General features: G+C 46.0%; 1 protein-coding gene across 2 annotated transcripts in view; it reads left to right on the forward strand.

Annotated features, from left to right (window-relative positions):
• Positions 1–19,044, forward strand: part of LOC123750813 (uncharacterized) — a 222,123-nt gene that overhangs the window by 158,522 nt on the left and 44,557 nt on the right. For both annotated transcript variants that reach the window (XM_069315595.1, XM_069315596.1), the window contains one exon: positions 18,643–18,825. In XM_069315595.1, coding sequence (XP_069171696.1) covers positions 18,643–18,825 — 183 coding nt within the window. The remainder of the gene's footprint in view (positions 1–18,642; positions 18,826–19,044) is intronic.

Genomic DNA, 19,044 nt, shown 5'->3' on the forward strand with positions numbered 1-19,044 from the left:
GGCAGAAACCGGGAAGCATACCTCAGCTAGGGCAGCCACTGAGAGGGAAGCGGGGGGCCAAAGAAACCTCCATAACAGGAACAGGAGGCCCGACCACCGAAACGGGAGGGGACGGAGCAATGGAGTCAGAGGTGGAGGGCGAGGAGAAAGCAATGCCTTTTTACCCACCGGGGAGGAGGAAGGAGAGGAGCCAAGCTTACGTTTCTGACTCAAAGAGACAGGTGTTCCAGCAACAGCATCCTGGGTGACAGACTCGAGTGTCTCAACAAGAAAAGAAGAACGAGAGTGAACAATATGAAGATGATGGACAACAACTTGTACAGATAGGCGGCGTGGAGAGCTAAGATATGGGGAAGAAGGATGGGAAGGAGGATCGGAGGGAGATGAGAAAGAAGACACAGGTGACATGACAGACTGCGTAAGAGGAAGGAAAACTTCAGACGGAGAACCAGGAGGGGGATCCTTCGGGACAGAACGTCAAGGAACAGGGGAAGAGGCGGTTTGTGTGTCAGGGTCTAAGGCCTGGAAACGGTTGAGAGACTGAGAAAGGTGGGAAGAATGAGGAGAGAAAGACTGCAACACGCGAGTATAAGATACACCAGCAAAACGGGGGAGACGACAAACTTGGCGCCTCGCCTCAGGAAAAGACAAACGATCCCGGTGTTTCAAGTTGAGGACGGCTGCCTCAAGTTTGTAATGTATACACGTGTGGGAGAAGGTAAGGTGGGTCTCCGCAATTTAGGCAGCGAACCTGGAGAGAAGAGCACTCTGACTTAGAGTGACCATCGTCCTTGCACATGGGGCATAGAGAGACAGCACTGAAGCATCTGAGGGTACCATGCCCAAACTTCCAGGACTTATTACAAAGCCGAGGAGAGAGGATGTACTCCTGAACAGAGCATCTGGCACCAGCAAGAATAATAGAGGGCGGAAGGGTCCTGCTATCAAAAGTACGTTTCACAATCCGAAGGGGTTGATGGCAACGACCACGAGGGGACGTGAACGTGTCCACCTGGAGGACAGAATGACCTTGAGCTTCGAGGATATGTTTAATATCATCTTGGCAGTCCTTGAGGTCCCTAACACCGGTTGCAACATGGTGCAGGAGGAGAACAGTGCCAACACTGGCATTTAGCCAAGTGTTCTTAGTTACAGGATGCATGGACAAAGTGGGCTAAGTGGGTAGCAGGACAAGGTGGCTAAGCGGGTAGCTGCATCCTGAGAAGGAGCAGCAATGACTCACATACTGAGACGGATAGGGTTAAAAGTAACAGGCATCTACCAAATGAACAAGGTGCCTATGTAGGGATAAATCGTGAAAAGTGCTAGAATTTCAGATGGTGAAGATCAAAGTATTTAGCCCATGTAGCAGGAACAAACAAGGCGTGGTACGAATTAGTAAGGGAAGAGATCGTGCGAGAACGGCCGTGGCAGGGATGGCGGTGAGAGAGAGAAGGGGTAAAAGGCGCAGTAGTCACAATGAGATACGGTGCCATACCAGGGGACGAGGTGGTCACCACTGGGGGCTTAGGGCTTGACCCTATCACAGAGGAGAGAGGTGAGCGGGGGGGGGGGGAGGGGCGTTAGTAGTCAGTCTGGGGCCCAATGTAGCGGGGATTACAGAGCCCGGTCTTCCATCACAGTCCAACTCAGGGGCCTGGTCGCCCACCCCATGAGCCTGGGTAAGAGAGGTCGTGTCGCTGTCCATAAATCAATCATGTTATAGAGTCTGGGACCTGAAACCAAGGGATATATATCACCTACCAGGGCAGCCAGGGAGGCCGAGTGCGAACCAGTGCAGAAAGGGGTGCGTTGTTCCCAGCGGTGCTCCCCATTTTTAACAAGGGAGTCCTACTGCATCGTCCATTCTCCAACATTGGTGCAAAGACCTCATTCTCCCTATAGCCCCAGCCTGGACACCCATCCATCCACTCAGGGCGGCCCCTCACAGGCGACCCTCCAGCGAGCAGTCCGATGATTCACAAGGCCCCTACGTGGTGCCCATCTGCACGTATAACACCTAAAGAGGGGCAGGAGAGGGGACGAAGGCAACCCTCATCAGTCCTAGGGAGGTGTACGTGAGCCCCCCACAATGACAAGGCGACACCATGAAGGGGGCCCCCACCCCCATGCCTTCCCTTTTCCCCCAACCCCCTAAGTCCTCCCATCTCCCCCCCACCCCTCTAAGCCCTCCCTTCTCGCACACCCTCCTAAACCCTCCCTTCTCACTCACCCCTTTAAGCCCTCCCTTCTCCCCACCCCCATAAGCCCTCATTTCTCCCCACCCCCTTAGGTCCTCCTTTCTCCCCACCCACCCAAGTCTTCCTTCACCTCCCACCCTCCGAAGTCCCCCCTTCCTCTCCAGTCCCCTTAAGCCTTCCCATCTCTCCCCCCCAAGCCCTCCCTCCTCCACTGCCTCGCCTCTCACCCCCCCCCCCCCAAGCCCTCCCTACTCCTCCACCTCCCCAAGCTCTCCCTTTTCCATCACTCTTTCCACACCTGACTTCGCCAGCCCCCTCACACCCCAGATCTCCCAGGTCCCCCTTCCTAGACCCCTCCCATCCCGGACCCACCCTGTTTCCCTACTTCAATGGAATCAACAGAAATTGAGGATGGACAGAAGAGATTCAGCTTCAATGTGATGTACTCAAACATAGATGGGATTACAAGTAAGGCAAATGAACTAAGGGAATGGGGCCAAGAAGTTAACTCAGATGTAATTGGACTCACAGAAACAAAACTCTCAGGAATCATAATGAATGCAATGTTTTCCCAGGAATACACTGTAATAAGGAAAGAGAGGGAAGGAAAGGGAGGAGGCAGAGTGGCCCTACTAATGAGAAAGGAATGGAGCTTCAAGGAGAGGGTTATCCTTGGCTGTGAGGGGTTCAGAGACTACATTACTGGCACTATAACAATGGGAGGACCAAGAGTAGTAGTAGCAGTAATATATAACCCCTCACCAAACGACAGAAGACCTAGGCAAGAGTATGAGAACAATAACATGGCAGTTAACATAATAAATTGAGAGGGCAGCCTCTGCTGCCTGTAGAAATAGATCCCATCTGCTCATCATGGGGGACATTAATCACGGAAGGATAGACTGGGAGAACAAGGAACCGCATGGAGGTGAGAACACACGGAGAGCTAAGCTACTGGAGGTGGAGACAAAAATTTTTTTAAGCCAGCATGTCAGGGGGACCCACAAGAATGAGAGGCAATGATGAACCAGAGAGACTCGACCTAGTCTTCACTCTGAGCGACTCCGACATAAGGAAAATCGGCAACGAAGACCTAGTAGGAATGAATGATCACAGTGTACTGTCGTTTGAGTATCTTTTCAAAGAAGCGTTACTGTACTCAAGGAAGGTACCTGAAAGCAAAGCACTGGCATTCCGAAGGGGAAACTATGAGGATAAAAGAAAACTCCTAAGAGGAATAACTTGGGAAACAGAGCTCAGGGGAAAGACGGCCCAAGACATGATGGACTTCATCACGCAGAAGTGTAAGGAGGCAGCAGACAAGTTCGTCCCAGTCCAAAAGGAAAAAAGCGAAATGCAGACGATCGAGAAATCTATGGAATAATCAGAGATGTAAACTGTCAAAGGCAACTAAATACTATGGCGTGGAGAAACTATAGAAATAACAGGACACTTGAGAAGGATACCAAAGTGCCAGGAACGAATGCATCAGGGTGAGAAGAGAGGCAGGACAATACGAAAATGACATAGCAAGCAAGGCAAAGACTCAACCTAAATTGCTGCACAGCCACATCAGTAGAAAAACAACAGTGGAGGAACAGGAAATGAAACTGAGGATAGGGGCAGACAGATTCACTACAAACGACAAGAGTGCAAGGAACTCAATAATAAATTCCATAAGGTCTTCACATTAGAGCAAGGAGACGTTCCATAGATAAAATAGGAAATAGATAACCAGGTGCTGCTAGATGAGTTTGGGATTACCAGTGGGGAGGTAAGGAAGCCTCTGCTAAAGTTGAATATGACAATTAAAGGCTATAGTCTCGGATGGAATCTCCCCTTGGATACTAAAGGAAGAAGCAGAAGCACTGTGCCTGCCACTCTCCATGGTGTAAAACAAATCACTGGTAACAGGTGAACTGCCAAAAATTTGGGAAGACTGCTAATGTTGTCCCGATATACAAGAAGGGGGATAGGCAGGAGGCATTGAACTAAAGGTAAGTGTCCCTGACTTGCATGCCACACAAGTTGATGGAGAAGATTGTGCAAAAAAGCTAGTGAAACATCTAGATCAAAAGAACTTTGTAACACAGCATCAGCATGGGTTCAGGGATGGCAAGTCATGCCTTACAGGATTAATTGAAATCTACGACCAGGCAAGAAAGACTAAGGCAAGAAGACGGTGGGCAGAAAATCAAGCAAGAAGACGGTGGGCAGAAAATCAAGCAAGACGACGGTGAGCAGACTGCGTATTTTTGGATGGCCAGAAAGCCTTTAACACAGAACCACACAAGAAACTAGTGCACAATCTGGGGATGCAGGCAGGAGTGAAAGGGAAGGTACTCCACTGAATAAACGAGTACCAAAGCAACAGAAGACAACGAGTCACGGTGAAGGGCGAGGTCTCAGATTGGCGAGGTGTCAGCAATGTATTCCCAGAGGTTTTAGTCCTTGGACCTATACTGTTTCTGACATGTGTAAATGATCTCCCAGATGGTATAGATTCGTTCCTCTCATTGTTTGCGGATGATGCAAAAATTATGAGGAGGATTAAGACAGAGGAAGATAGGATGAGGCTACAAGATGACCTGGACAAACTGAATGAGTGGTCACACAAATGGCTTCTAAAGTTCAACCTGAGTAAATGTAAGGTAATGAAACTATGTGGTGGAAACTGAAGGCCAGACACAGGATACAGAATGGGAGATGAAGTACTTCATGAAACGGACAGAGAGAAAGATCTAGGAGTTGATATCACACCAAACCTGTCTCCTGAAGCCCACATAAAAAGAATAACATCTGCGGCGTATGCGAAGCTGGCTAACATCAGAACAGCGTTCAGGAACCTGTGTAAGTAATCATTCAGAATCTTGTACACCACATATGTAAGACCAATCCTGGAGTATGCAGCCCCAGCATGGAGCCCGTATCTTGTCAAGCAGAAGACAAAGCTGGAAAAAGTCCAAAGGTATGCCACTAGACTAGTCCCAGAACTAGTATGAGATACGAGGATGAGATAAAGATGAGATATGAGGAAAGGCTGCGGGAAATGCGCCTTACGACACTGGAAGACAGAAGAGTGAGGGGAGACATGATCACAACCAACAAAATCCTAAGAGGAATCGACCGGGTAAAGAAGGATAAACTATTCAACACTGGTGGGACGCGAACAAGGGGACACAGGTGGAAACTGAGTACCCACATGAGCCACAGAGACGTTAGAAGGAACTTTTTCAGTGTGTGACGGTAACGCATTGGTGTTCGGCTGTTAAAAAGCTAGGGGTATGGCCTCGTCACATATAGAAACAAAAAATAGAAAATCTGGAACTTCGTCTGTGGTAAGGTAATGAGAAGACACACAAAACACAAGTAAATTTAACAATGAAATTTTAATTACGTTAGAAAAGCAAAACATGAATAAAATGGACATACAAATTCGTATAATAAAATCAATCAATCAAAATAGTAAGAATAATCAAATGACAAAATTAAAAGTTACGTTAAGACAAGTGAGTAATAACAAGTGAACAATATACAATCAAATAAGAGGTGCAGGAATATTGGCTTTAAGCTATCACCTCTCTTAGTACACGTAAGCCACAGCTTAGTCTACCAACGAGACGTGTTAACCTGATGAAAGCACTGGATATTCTGAGGACTGAGGTCGTGGCGGCCCCAGACATCAAGTAGTGTGGTGGGTGGAGTGCAGTTGCAACTGGACCCGCAGCCAATCAGTGATGAGCAGGCGACAAGACAGGTAGTTTGGTGGTTCGAGGTGGAGCAGGTGTTCCTGGCTGCATACGTTTTGCTCTCTGGCAAACCTTGGAGATGTTGTCGTTGTTGTTGGATATTTCTTCCATATTAGTTGTATAGGGATGTATGTATCGACGAACTTTGGAGGGAAGAGCAGGCTCAATCTCTTGAAGGAGATTATTGTCACAACTCTCCCCTGAAGCCTGCGGTTCTGGAAGAAGTACGTCGTTATGTGGTGGAGTAATAGATGGAGTCGCTTCTACTTCATAAACTCTGGAGAGGGCATCGGCTATGGTGTTGTCAGAACCCTTGATATAAGGATCTCCAGGTTGAAATCTTGTAAATACAAAGCCCATCGTAGAAGACGCTGGTTAGTGAATTGGGCTTGATGTAGGAAGCGGAGAGGGTTGTGGTCTGAGAAGATGGTTGTAGACCTGGCGCCTTGTAGGTACGAGCGAAGTGTTGGAGGTTCAGGACGACGGATAGTAGCTCCTTTTCAATAGTGCTGTAGTTCCTCTGGTGTGGTTTCAATTTGTAGCTGTAGTAGCTGACAGGGAGAACCTCCTCGCCTCGTTGTTGCATCAGGACACCACCAACGCCGGTACCACTGGCGTCGACATGAAGGACGAAAGGCTTGGTGATATCTGGTGAGGCGAGAATGGGATTAGAACAGAGGAGGAATTTGAGTTGTTCGAAAGCAACGGTTTGCTGCATGGTCCAATTATACCGTTGCTTGGGACTGGTTAATAGAATTAGAGGTGTGGCGACTGTACTGAAATTCCTCACAAACCTACGGTAGTAGGAGGCAAGACCAAGGAAGCGCAGGAGCTGCTTCCTGGTGGTAGGCTGTGGATACTGTTGGATGGCTTGAGTGTGTGAGTCTAACGGAGCTAGGCTGCCACTCCCAATAACATGACCCAGATAAGGCACTTTACCTTTCGCGAAGGTGGACTTGCCCAGGTTGATGGTGAGGCCGGCTGTCAGGAGCTTGGAGAACAGACGTCGCAGCGGGAGCAGATGTTCACTCCAGGTGTTGGATGCTACGACGATATCGTCCAGGTAGGCGTATGTGTTATCCAAGCCCTGGATGACACGGTTGACAGCTCTCTGAAAGGTGGCCGGGGCATTACATAGTCCGAAAGGAAGGCGTTCATATCTGAAAAGTCCAAAAGGAGTGATGAAGGCAGATATCTCTTTAGCTCGCTCCGTTAGACACACTTGATAGTACCCCTTAAGCAAGTCCACTTGGGACAAGTACTGGGCACTACCAATGGCGTCAAGGATGTCATCTATTCTAGGCAAGGGGTAAGCATCCTTGACAGTTACGTTGTTGAGTTTTCGATAGTCAGTACATAACCGCACCTTACCTTGGGGTTTGGGCACCAAGATACAAGGTGAGGCCCAGGGGGACTCACAAGGTGTAGCCAGTCCATGATCCAAGAGGTACTGCACCTCAGCACGCATGACTTCCTTCTTGCTCGGGCTGATTCGGTAGAAGGGTTGACGAATCGGCCGGGTGTCGGGGAGCAGTTGGATGTCGTGCTGGGTAACATTACACTCTTGGGGGTCATCTCGGAACAACTCCTGATGATCTCTGAAGATCTTGACAAGAGGTGCACTATGATTATCCTGAAAGTATTTGGGAAGATCATTAAGGATTTCGGAATTAGAAAGCGCTGACTCCTTGTCAGTGCTTTCGGGAGGAGAAGCTGGCAAGGTCTCACTGTGGATGTAGGGTTCTGTGAAGATAGAGTAATTGATTAGGACAGTGGGAGGAGTACCATTATATTGCTTCAGGAGGTTGACGTGGCACAGCTGGGTCTTCCGCCGCCTATCGGGAGTCTCGATGACGTAGTTGTTGTTGTTTCTGCACTCTTTGACGCGGTAGGGTCCTGAAAACCTGTTTTGTAAAGGTGAACCTGGGATAGGAAAAAATGCAAGCACGAAGTCTCCCGGCTTAAATTTTCGTACTTTGCTGGTCTGGTCGTAATGAGTCTTCATCCTCTCCTGGGCTTTCAATAGATTATCATGGGCAAAGTGGTGGACTCTCTCTAGAATGTGTTGAAGGTTTTGAAGAAACTGGGGCACATTCTGATGCTCACTGAAGGTGGCATCTCGGAGAGAGTCTTTGAAAGCCTTAAGGGGAGTACGGCACTTACGGCCGTAGAGCATCTCATAAGGAGATACTCCTAGGGACTCATTGGGAAGACTTCTGTAAATACACATAATAAGGTCGATTTGCTTATCCCAATCCTTAGAGGTTTCACTACAAAACTTTTTCAGGAGTGCTTTGATAGTCTGATGACTACGCTCAAGAGAACCCTGTGAAGCAGGATGATAGGGGCTGGACAATACCTGTTTGATGTTGAACTCCTCCAGTGTCCTTTTGAAGAGATCACTGGTGAAGTTGGTACCACAGTCGCTCTGAATCTCCATGGGAAATCCGTATTGAGTGAAGATCTTCAATAGATGTTTTACAACCGTAGCAGCCGTGATGTTCTTCACTGGAACTGCTATGGGAAATCTGGTGGTAGGACACAGGATGGGTAAGATATAGGCGTTACCTGAACTGGTCCGAGGTAAAGGACCAACACAGTCTATTATAAGTCTGTGGAAAGGTTCCGCAGGCACCTGTATGGGAATCAGTGGCGCTCTGGGAATGGAGATGTTCGGTTTGCCTGCCATCTGACATGTATGACACTGTTTTACATACTGTTTGACGCTATTTACCATACCTGGCCAGTAGTAGTCTTGACGAATTCCATGGTAAGTCTTGTTGAATCCGTAGTGGGAGAGTGCTTCGTGGGCCAGGTGTAGAATAGTGGGCCGCAGGCTGGTAGGAATCACAAGTTGTTCGATGTTGGCCCAATCGTCCTCCTCCTTCAGTTTACTGGGTCTATATCTGCGGTAGAGCAAGTCGTTCTCTAGGAAGAACCCAGGAATACTGTCGGGTTGAGTCTCAGCCTGGAAAAACAATGGTGTTAAAGTAAGATCTTCCCTCTGCAACTTACGGAACTCCAACTTGGTCAGATGCGGGGGTAGTTTCTGAGGGTCTTGAGGGACAGCGGTAGCAGTAGAGTCGGCTGGCTGTGGACGTGCGGCTTGTGCACGGGTGGTCACGAGAACCGGAGGAGAAACTTCATCACGCTCTTGAACCTCTGCTGGAACATACGCTATTATAGGCACAGAGGTACACACCTGGGGTTTGTCCATGACGATCAGGTTGGTCGGTTGCAGGTCTTCTGCCAAGTCGTTGCCTAGGAGAAGTTGCACTCCAGGCATGGGAAAAGGCTTTTCCCTGACGGCGACTTGGACTTCTCCGTTCACGTAGGGACAATCCAAGGTGGACTCTGGCGAGAGGGTATGGAGTGGTAGCAGTGAGGTCAGTGATGAAGACAGTTTCTCCGGTGTAGGCGATGTTGGGCACAGCCGACTTCAAGATGATCGATTGAAGAGTCGCTGTGTCCCTCAAGATCTTCAATTTGAAACGTCCCTCCGGATTTGAACCGTTGGCAGAGACAGTCCCAGTATACAGGTGGTTACTGAAAAGAGAAAGATCATTAACATTAACACCAACATTCATCACAGGCTTACCGGACTTAGGAGGAGTTGGTTTGGGTTTCTGTGGGTCAGTGGTTCCCTTGTATTGAGACTTACCACACTTGTCTATGGTATGTCCATAGAGTCTATAATACTTGCAGTACAATTGCGAGCCAGCTTGATCGGTGCTCACTTTCTCGTAACTCTACCACGACTTCTTACTGGAGGATGGTTCTGGTGTCAGCCGGTGGATGAGGCTGTAAGTGTCAGCCAACTTAGCACACTTCAGGTAGTCGGTTTCTTCTTTATCTGCTAAGTATAGACGGACAGGAGGCGGCACACGCCTCAAGAATTCTTCAACTAGCATCAGGTTGACGAGTTCTGTAAAAGTAGAGACATGTGCTGCTTCCAGCCATTTCATAAAATATCTCCGTTTTGTGTTAGCAAACTCGAGGAAGGTAGTGGTACTTGCCTTCAGGTGGTCACGGAATTTCCTTCGATAACTTTCTGTGGAGAGGAGGTAGGCGTCCAACACTGCTTGTTTCAGAGTCTGGTAGTCATTTTCAGACGCCAGAGTACTGAGTGTGACTGCAGCTCTACCTGTAAGATGGACTCTGAGAAGTGTGGCCCATTGGTCGACAGGCCAACTGAGTTGATTAGCAAGGGTTTCAAAGGTGGTGAAAAACACATCAACTTCTGCTTCTACAAAGGATGGCATTAACTTACTTGCATGTGATATATTAAAACTGACGGGAAGATTGGCAGTAGCTTGCTGCCGTTGAGCGAGGTGTGAAGTTTCCAACGTGTATTCTCGTTGACGACGCTCTAGAGCCAGAGTCGCTTGTTGCTTGTTATGTTCGCGTTGAATCTCCAACTCGCGTCGTTTTGTTTCAAGCTGTACTCGCTCCCGCTCCTGGAGCATTGCAACCTCACGTTCCTGGAGGGCGAGTTCACGTTCCTTGAGGGCGATTTCTCGTTCGTGTTCTTCCTTCCTCAAGGCAGCCTCACGTTCTTGTTCTTCCCTTCGTATGGCAGCTGCTTCTCTTTGTTGTTCGAGGGCTTCCCTTTGCATGGCAGCCGCTTCCCTTTGCTGCTCGCGTTCAATCTAGGCCAGCTCTAGTTTGAGTTTCATTGTTGCCAAATCAGTTTTATGTGCAATATAGTAAGTTTCATGAGTTTCAGAGTCTATCTTACCTTGCTCTAAATAGTGATCCAGCAACAGGTTGTGTATGTCATTTTTGTTGGCTTGGTAGGGAACTTCTAGTTGGTACTCATGTGCAAGAGTTTGTAATTCAGTCCTCTTGGCACGACTTAAAGTCCCTATTTCACCTGCTGGATTTGCACGGAAAGCTTGGAGATGAAACATGGTGAAATTAGCAAATAAAATGTACAACGAATATACAGTTATAGTGAATGTCAGAAACAGGACAACGTGGCAACTGGTACCTATCCTGTGGGATCTTTAACAATTAAAGTTAAGTAAAAGATGTTAAATGATTAATTTAAATCAAAGGCGCAGGAAATCTTGTACCCGGTACTCATGTGAGAGGATAAGGGCAAGAAAATCCTACTAACAAATGAAACAGAGTTTCGAAAACAAATGAAACAGTTAATTGCCTCAAAAGTAAAATTGGTAGTCCAAGGATGTAGGCATACCTTGCCGAGTCTCTTTAGGACATAAGCAAGTTTTTCCTACTGAAATTAATATGATACTTACAGAATTAGCGAACTTTTGTGCTCTGAAAAAGTAAGCTAATTCCCTACCGTTGTATGTATCATCATCTCTGACTGACGTGTAGGGGTGCGAGGTGTCAACTGGTGACGAGAACTGCTGCTGAGGTCCCAGTTCAGCAACTAAAGTTCGAGCTAGAGGAACTATGGCCCTCTTTGTCCTCCTACAGTCAGATTGCAGAAGATTAGGTGCACTTGACCCGGGGCAGACCACAGTACCAGGGTACCAATATGATGATCTGTCAAAAATGAGAAATATCCAAGGGACAAAGATGGTAAACACGAGTAATAACACGGAGGGAGAGATGACCAATTAAGAGTATGACTGCGGCCTACAGTCACCACGTAATCCAAAGTTGTCTCACCTTCACCATATGCTACTCTCGTAATGCACAATACACCGCACCATATAAAAAATGAAATTGAATATGAAAAATAGTAAAAGCTACGTTAACAAAGTTAAATACACTTACCATAAATTACTACTTGGCACCAGTACCTGAGCGAGGCTCCTGGACAGGCCCCCATATAATATGTGACGGTAACGCGTTGGTGTTCGGCTGTTCAAAAGCTAGGGGTATGGCCTCGTCACATATAGAAACAAAAAATAGAAAATCTGGAACTTCGTCTGTGGTAAGGTAATGAGAAGACACACAAGTAAATTTAACAATGAAATTTTAATTACGTTAGAAAAGCAAAACATGAATAAAATGGACATACAAATTCGTATAATAAAATCAATCAATCAAAATAGTAAGAATAATCAAATGACAAAATGAAAAGTTACGTTAAGACAAGTGAGTAATAACAAGTGAACAATATACAATCAAATAAGAGGTGCAGGAATATTGGCTTTAAGCTATCACCTCTCTTAGTACACGTAAGCCACAGCTTAGTCTACCAACGAGACGTGTTAACCTGATGAAAGCACTGGATATTCTGAGGACTGAGGTCGTGGCGGCCCCAGACATCAAGTAGTGTGGTGGGTGGAGTGCAGTTGCAACTGGACCCGCAGCCAATCAGCGATGAGCAGGCGACAAGACAGGTAGTTTGGTGGTTCGAGGTGGAGCAGGTGTTCCTGGCTGCATACGTTTTGCTCTCTGGCAAACCTTGGAGATGTTGTCGTTGTTGTTGGATATTTCTTCCATATTAGTTGTATAGGGATGTATGTATCGACGAACTTTGGAGGGAAGAGCAGGCTCAATCTCTTGAAGGAGATTATTGTCACAAGTGTCAGAGTAGTTAACGGATGGAATGCATTAGGCAGTGATGTGGTGGAGGCTGACTCCATACACAGTTTCAAATGTAGATATAATAGAGCCCAGTAGGCTCAGGAATCTGTACACCAGTTGATTGACAGTTGAGAGGCGGGACCAAAGAGCCAAAGCTCAACCCCCGCAAGCACAAATAGGTGAATACAAATAGGTGAGTATACACACACACACACACACACACACACACACACACACACACACACACACACACACCACACACACACACACACACACACACACACACTGAATGAGATGTATGTCAAGTTTTGTAAAATATTTGATAAACACACAAAAAAACTTATACCAAAACAGAGATGCAGAACTAGGAAACAGGATTGGTTCAATAGAAATTGCGAAAAGGCCAGAGACCAAAAGACAAAAATGGAATCAATACAGGAAGAAGCCGAACCCCCAAACATACCAGCGATACAAAGATGCTAGAAACAACTACACGGCAGTGAGGAGAGAGGAAGAAATAAATTTTGAAAAAGGGTTTGCAGACAAATGTAAAACAGAACCAGGTCTGTTCTATAAATTCATAAACAACAAATTGCAGGTAAAGAATAATATTTAGAGGTTGAAAATGGGAAATAGATTCACGGAAAATGAAAAGGAAATGTGTGAAACACTAAACGAAAAGTTCCAAAGTGTGTTTGTACAAAATGAAATCTTTTGGGAACCAGATACAATAAGAATTCCAGAGAACAACATAGAGCACATAGAGGTGTCTAGAGACGGAGTGGAAAAAATGTTCAAGGAGCTAAGCAAGTACAAAGCAGTTGGTCCAGATGGAGTTTCACCATGGGTTCTGAGAGAATGTGCACCTGAGCTCAGCATTCCACTTCAACTGATTTTTCAGGCATCCCTGTGTACAGGAGTTGTAGCTGATGTGTGGAAAAAGGCTAACGTAGTTCCAATCTACAAAAGTGGAAGCAGGGAAGACCCCCTTAATTATAGACCGGTATCATTGACAAGTGTAATAGTCAAAATATTGGAAAAAATAATTGAAACTAAATGGGTAGAACACCTGGTGGAAAATGATATAATATCAGACAGACAGTATGGTTTTCGATCTGGAAGATCCTGTGTAACGAATTTACTCAGTTTTTATGATCGAGCCACAGAGATTTTACAGGAAAGAGATGGTTGGGTTGACTGCATTTATCTGGACCTAAAAAAGGCTTTCGACAGGGTTCCCCATAAGAGGTTGTTCTGGAAACTGGAACATATTGGAGGGGTGACAGGTAAGGTACTAACATGGATGAAAAATTTCCTAACTCACAGAAAAATGAGGGCCGTAATCAGAGGCAAGGTATCGGATTGGAGGGATGTCACGAGTGGAGTACCACAGGGTTCAGTTCTTGCACCGGTAATGTTCATTGTCTACATAAACGATCTACCAGTGGGAATACAGAATTACATGAACATGTTTGCTGATGATGCTAAGATAATAGGGAAGATAAGAAACCTAGATGATTGTCGTGCCCTTCAAGAAGACCTGGACAAAATAAGTATATGGAGCAACACTTGGCAAATGTAATTTAATGTGAATAAATGCCATGTTATGGAATGTGGAATTAAAGAACATAGACCCCACACAACCTATAAATTATGTGAGAAACCTTTAAAGAATTCTGATAAAGAAAGGGATCTAGGGGTGGTTCTAGATAGAAAACTGTCACCTGACGACCACATTAAGAACATTGTGCGAGGAGCCTATGCTACACTTTCTAACCTCAGAATTGCTTTTAAATACATGGATGGAGAAATATTAAAGAAATTGTTCACAACTTTTGTTAGACCAAAGCTGGAATATGCAGCGGTTGTATAGTGCTCATATCTTAAGAAGCACATCAACAAACTGGAAAAGGTGCAACGACATGCCACTAAGTGGCTCCCAGAACTGAAGGACAAGAGCTACGAGGAGAGGTTAGAGGCATTAAATATGCAAAAACTAGAAGATAGAAGAAAAAGAGGCGATATGATCACTACGTTCAAAATAGTAACAGGAATCGATAAAATTGATAGGGAAGAATTCCTGAGACCCGGAACTTCAAGAACAAGAGGTCATAGATTTAAACTAACGAAACAAAGCTGCCGGAGAAATATACGAAAATTCACTTTTGAAAACAGAGTGGTAGACAGTTGGAACAAGTTAAGTGAGAGGGTAGTGGAGGCCAAAACCGTCAGTAATTTCAAAGCGTTATATGACAAAGAGTACTGGGGAGATGGGACACCACGAGCGTAGCTCTCATCCTGTAACTACACTTAGGTAATTACACTTAGGTAATTACACACACACATACACACACACACACACACACTCCACTATATTTTTCAAGATGAAGACGAATGACTTTGGCAATTATCGATTCAAGCAATTTTCCCACCATAGACGTTAAGCTAATTGGCTGATAATTTGACCCAAATGATCTGTCTCCTTTCTTGAAAATTGGTACCACATTAGCAACCTTCCACGACTTTGGCACCCTGCCTGACTTAAGGGAAGAGAATTGTCGGGAAAGCGCCAAGCCATGACGACTATATAACACTGGGAAGGGATCGGGATAAGGATTTGGGATGGGACGGGGAGGGAAGGAATGGTGCCCAACCACTTGGACGGTCGGGGTTTGAACGCCGACCTGCATGAAGCGAGACCGTCGCTCTACCGTCCAGCCCAAGTGGTTGGACTTGCCTGACTCAAATGATTTATTAAATATGGTAGACAATGGCTCGCAAAGCTCCTCTTTGCATTCCTTAAGCACCCTGGCAAACACTTCGTCGTGCCCTGGGGATATGTTTGGTTTGAGTTTCAAGATTTGTTTAATAACATCCTCCTTGGTAATTACGAAACATCATCCTGTCCTCTTCCCCACCAATATAGACTTGTTCGGCTGAAGGCATAATGTTAAGTTCTTCTTCAGTATATACAGAGTTAAAATATTTATTTATAATACTACTCATCTCTTTGCCCTACTTACCACTCTTTGTCCCTCTCACCTACGTTTTATTTAGTGGGCCAGACAAAGACTTGCGGCCCGCGCACGAATATCCCTGCAAAAAAAAAATGTCATTATTATATATCATTATGAATAGCCGGTGGCTGAACGGACAGAACACTGGGCGCGTGATCCTGTGATCCCGGGTTCGATCCCGGGCGCCGGCGAGAAACAATGTGCAATTCTTCCACTCTGACGCCCCTGTTACCTAGCAGTAAATAGGTACCTGGGAGTTAGTCAGCTGTCACGGGTTGCTTCCTGGGGGGTGGAAGCCTGGTTGAGGACCGGGCCGTGGGGACACTAAGCCCCGAAATCATCTCAAGATAACCTCAAGATAACCTTATTAGTTATCTAAGCTGCCCCAGTTTTTAATGGACCTATCCGTTCCCTAATCTTTGTTCAATATAACTGAAAAAACTTTAGGATTTGTCTTCAGAGAAAGGGCAACACCGGGCAACATAAGTCATTCCAGAACTAAATCAACTCTCATACCAGGAACGGGTGAGGACCACAGGGCTAACAACACTGCAAGCCAGGCATGACACGGCGGATCTAATCGAAACCTTAAAAATACTGAACAGTTTGGAGGATGGTGATCCGGGCCAGATGTAACACGAGGATGGTGATCCGGGCCAGATGTAACACGAGGATGGTGATCCGGGCCAGATGTAACACGAGGATGGTGATCCGGGCCAGATGTAACACGAGGATGGTGATCCGGGCCAGATGTAACACGAGGATGGTGATCCGGGCCAGATGTAACACGAGGATGGTGATCCGGGCCAGATGTAACACGAACGAGAAGCAACGGGTTCAAGATCAACAAGCCACAATGTTGGACTGAGAACAGGAGATGGTTTTATCCCCACAGGGCTATAAACCCATGGAACTGCATACCTGCAGTAGCCGTAAATGCCAAAACTGTTAAATTTTAAAATCCAGCTGGAAAAAAATCATAAGGGCAGATAGGGTGACCTTTGACAATCCGCCGGCTTCCTGTCCTCGTCGAAGCCACTAGAGTGTTAGTGAACCTCAGGTAAATTCAGGGACATTATACCGGTGCGTTGGTGTGCGTTATTTGTAGTGCAATGATGATTCCAAACTTACATGTTGTTGGGCTCAGCTTGGCAGCTACCAATTCACACTCTGCACACTCTACAGGGATAAAGAACAAACAAACAGGTAATATTTCGGCATAAAGGAGCTCTCATCAATGATGCAGGTTGAGTCAGCGACGACACTCCTGCCCTCGCTAAGGGCTAGCTGCTAAAGCTGATTCTTTGTGTTACCTTCACAAAGCACAGACGACTTCACACACCTCTCTCACTCGGTTGGGATTCCATTAAGCGTCAGAAATAATATCTAAAAACACGATTTTTTGTATTGATACAAATTCAGTATTCAGGAAAATCTTGCCAAACAAACCTTCTATATTATTATGACAGTATGACAGCTATAAAACGGGAAAATATGGCGGATAGCCAGACTGTGTCTTCCAGGAATATGAGAAGGCAAATAGTCCCACAGAGGAGACTTCAATACTAACTCGAGAGAGGAGCTTGACTGACTGGGAAAGTACTAGGATGGAGAAAATGAGTACCTGTTGGAGACGAATGGAAGTGTCGCAGTGAAAGGAGAGAAGTGAAAGCGGAAGGCAATTGGGCGCCACACCAGTGTCAGGACCTGTACTGTTACACATATACCTCAACAATCCGACAAAGAACATAGACGTTCATATACGTGTTTGCAGATTATTCGATGTTATTCACAAGAGATAAGGCATAGAAAAACTCTCATGGAATGCAAAAGGATGAAAGCGAACGAGACATGGCTACTGAAGTTAAACCATGAAAAATGCAAGATTATGGAAATAAAATGAAAAGAAAGTAGACCCCAGGAGCAGTGTGAGCTGAAGGGTAGAGAACTTACCCCAGGAGCAGTGTGAGCTGAAGGGTAGAGAACTTACCCCAGGAGCAGTGTGAGCTGAAGGGTAGGGAACTTACCCCAGGAGCAGTGTGAGCTGAAGGGTAGGGAACTTAACCAAGGAGCAGTGTGAGCTGAAGGGTAGAGAACTTACCCCAGGAGCAGTGTGAGCTGAAGGGTAGGGAACTTACCCTAGGAGTAGTGTGAGCTGAAGGGTAGGGAACATACCCCAGGAGCAGTGTGAGCTGAAGGGTAGGGAACTTACCCCAGGAGCAGTGTGAGCTGAAGGGTAGGGAACTTAACCAAGGAGCAGTGTGAGCTGAAGGGTAGGGAACTTACCCCTGGAGCAGTGTGAGCTGAAGGGTAGGGAACTTACCCCAGGAGCAGTGTGAGCTGAAGGGTAGGGAACTTACCCTAGGAGTAGTGTGAGCTGAAGGGTAGGGAACTTACCCCAGGAGCAGTGTGAGCTGAAGGGTAGGGAACTTGCCCCAGGAGCAGTGTGAGCTGAAGGGTAGGGAACTTACCCCAGGAGCAGTGTGAGCTGAAGGGTAGGGAACTTACCCCAGGAGCAGTGTGAGCTGAAGGGTAGGGAACTAGCCGTCACAGAAAGGGAGGAATACTTGGGAGGTCTTCGGGATGAAGTTTGTTATGATTGTGTTTAATTACTGATATTGAATAAGGTGTAGGTTAGATATTTTATAACAAGGCTTTACAGAAGCTTCAAGTGAACTATGGCAGAGAAGTGAGCACTCACAGATAACATGAAGAGAATGAGAGACAGAACAGAATAGCAGAATCTAGAGGATGACTACAGTCTTAGATACTTTTCTCCATAATGTGTTATATTTTGGTATTGATATCCATTTTGTTCTCTTTGCGTAAGTCTATAAATTTTCCCTGTGTAACGCTCTAATTGTTATGATATATATTATTAAATATGCAGTATTAGGTTGGTAAACTTATTTCTAAATTATATCTAAGCTTGTCACTGTTACGCGAGAATTTGTGAAGTGGTTTAATTCACTATATACTGTGTTTCTTGTTTTGTTTTTTGCTTGAGAAGCAAGCGTTCATGTGTAGGTAATGGTTGAGACTGTGTGGTAGGTCACTGATCTTATCACGACGACAACCTCCAGGTTCAGACTGTTTGAACACTCTCCTTACGGGAGAGTACCGCACGCACCACCATCCTCCTCTTGACATACTCTCACTGCTCAACAGGAGGACGTAGTAGAGCGGAAGAGCCTCAACGGGGACCTCCTCCATCCAAACTTTTGTCGTCGACTAGTGCAGATTGGGGGCTACTACGCTTGGCGAAAACACGACAAATTTACTATAGAAGAGCATGTGGTGATGGCGCCTCTACATTACCGCGGGCGCCTCGTTACCTCCAGGAACGTGCAGGTGAGGGAAGGTAGGCTGAGCCAGGCAGCTTCCTAGTGAAAAACTCAGTGTGAAAATCAAATGAATCAAATGTTCAGAAAGATTCAAATTCATGTATTTGACGAAGTAACGAAATCACCAGTATATAAACTGGACAAAGATGGAGTTACACACTAGACCATTACATCATTTACTCTACACTTAGCTGTTAAAAATCACAACCTTACCATCGTTCCAGAC

Source organism: Procambarus clarkii, chromosome 81, assembly GCF_040958095.1.
Source record: "Procambarus clarkii isolate CNS0578487 chromosome 81, FALCON_Pclarkii_2.0, whole genome shotgun sequence".
In the NCBI taxonomy this organism is placed as follows: Eukaryota; Metazoa; Arthropoda; class Malacostraca; order Decapoda; family Cambaridae; genus Procambarus; species Procambarus clarkii.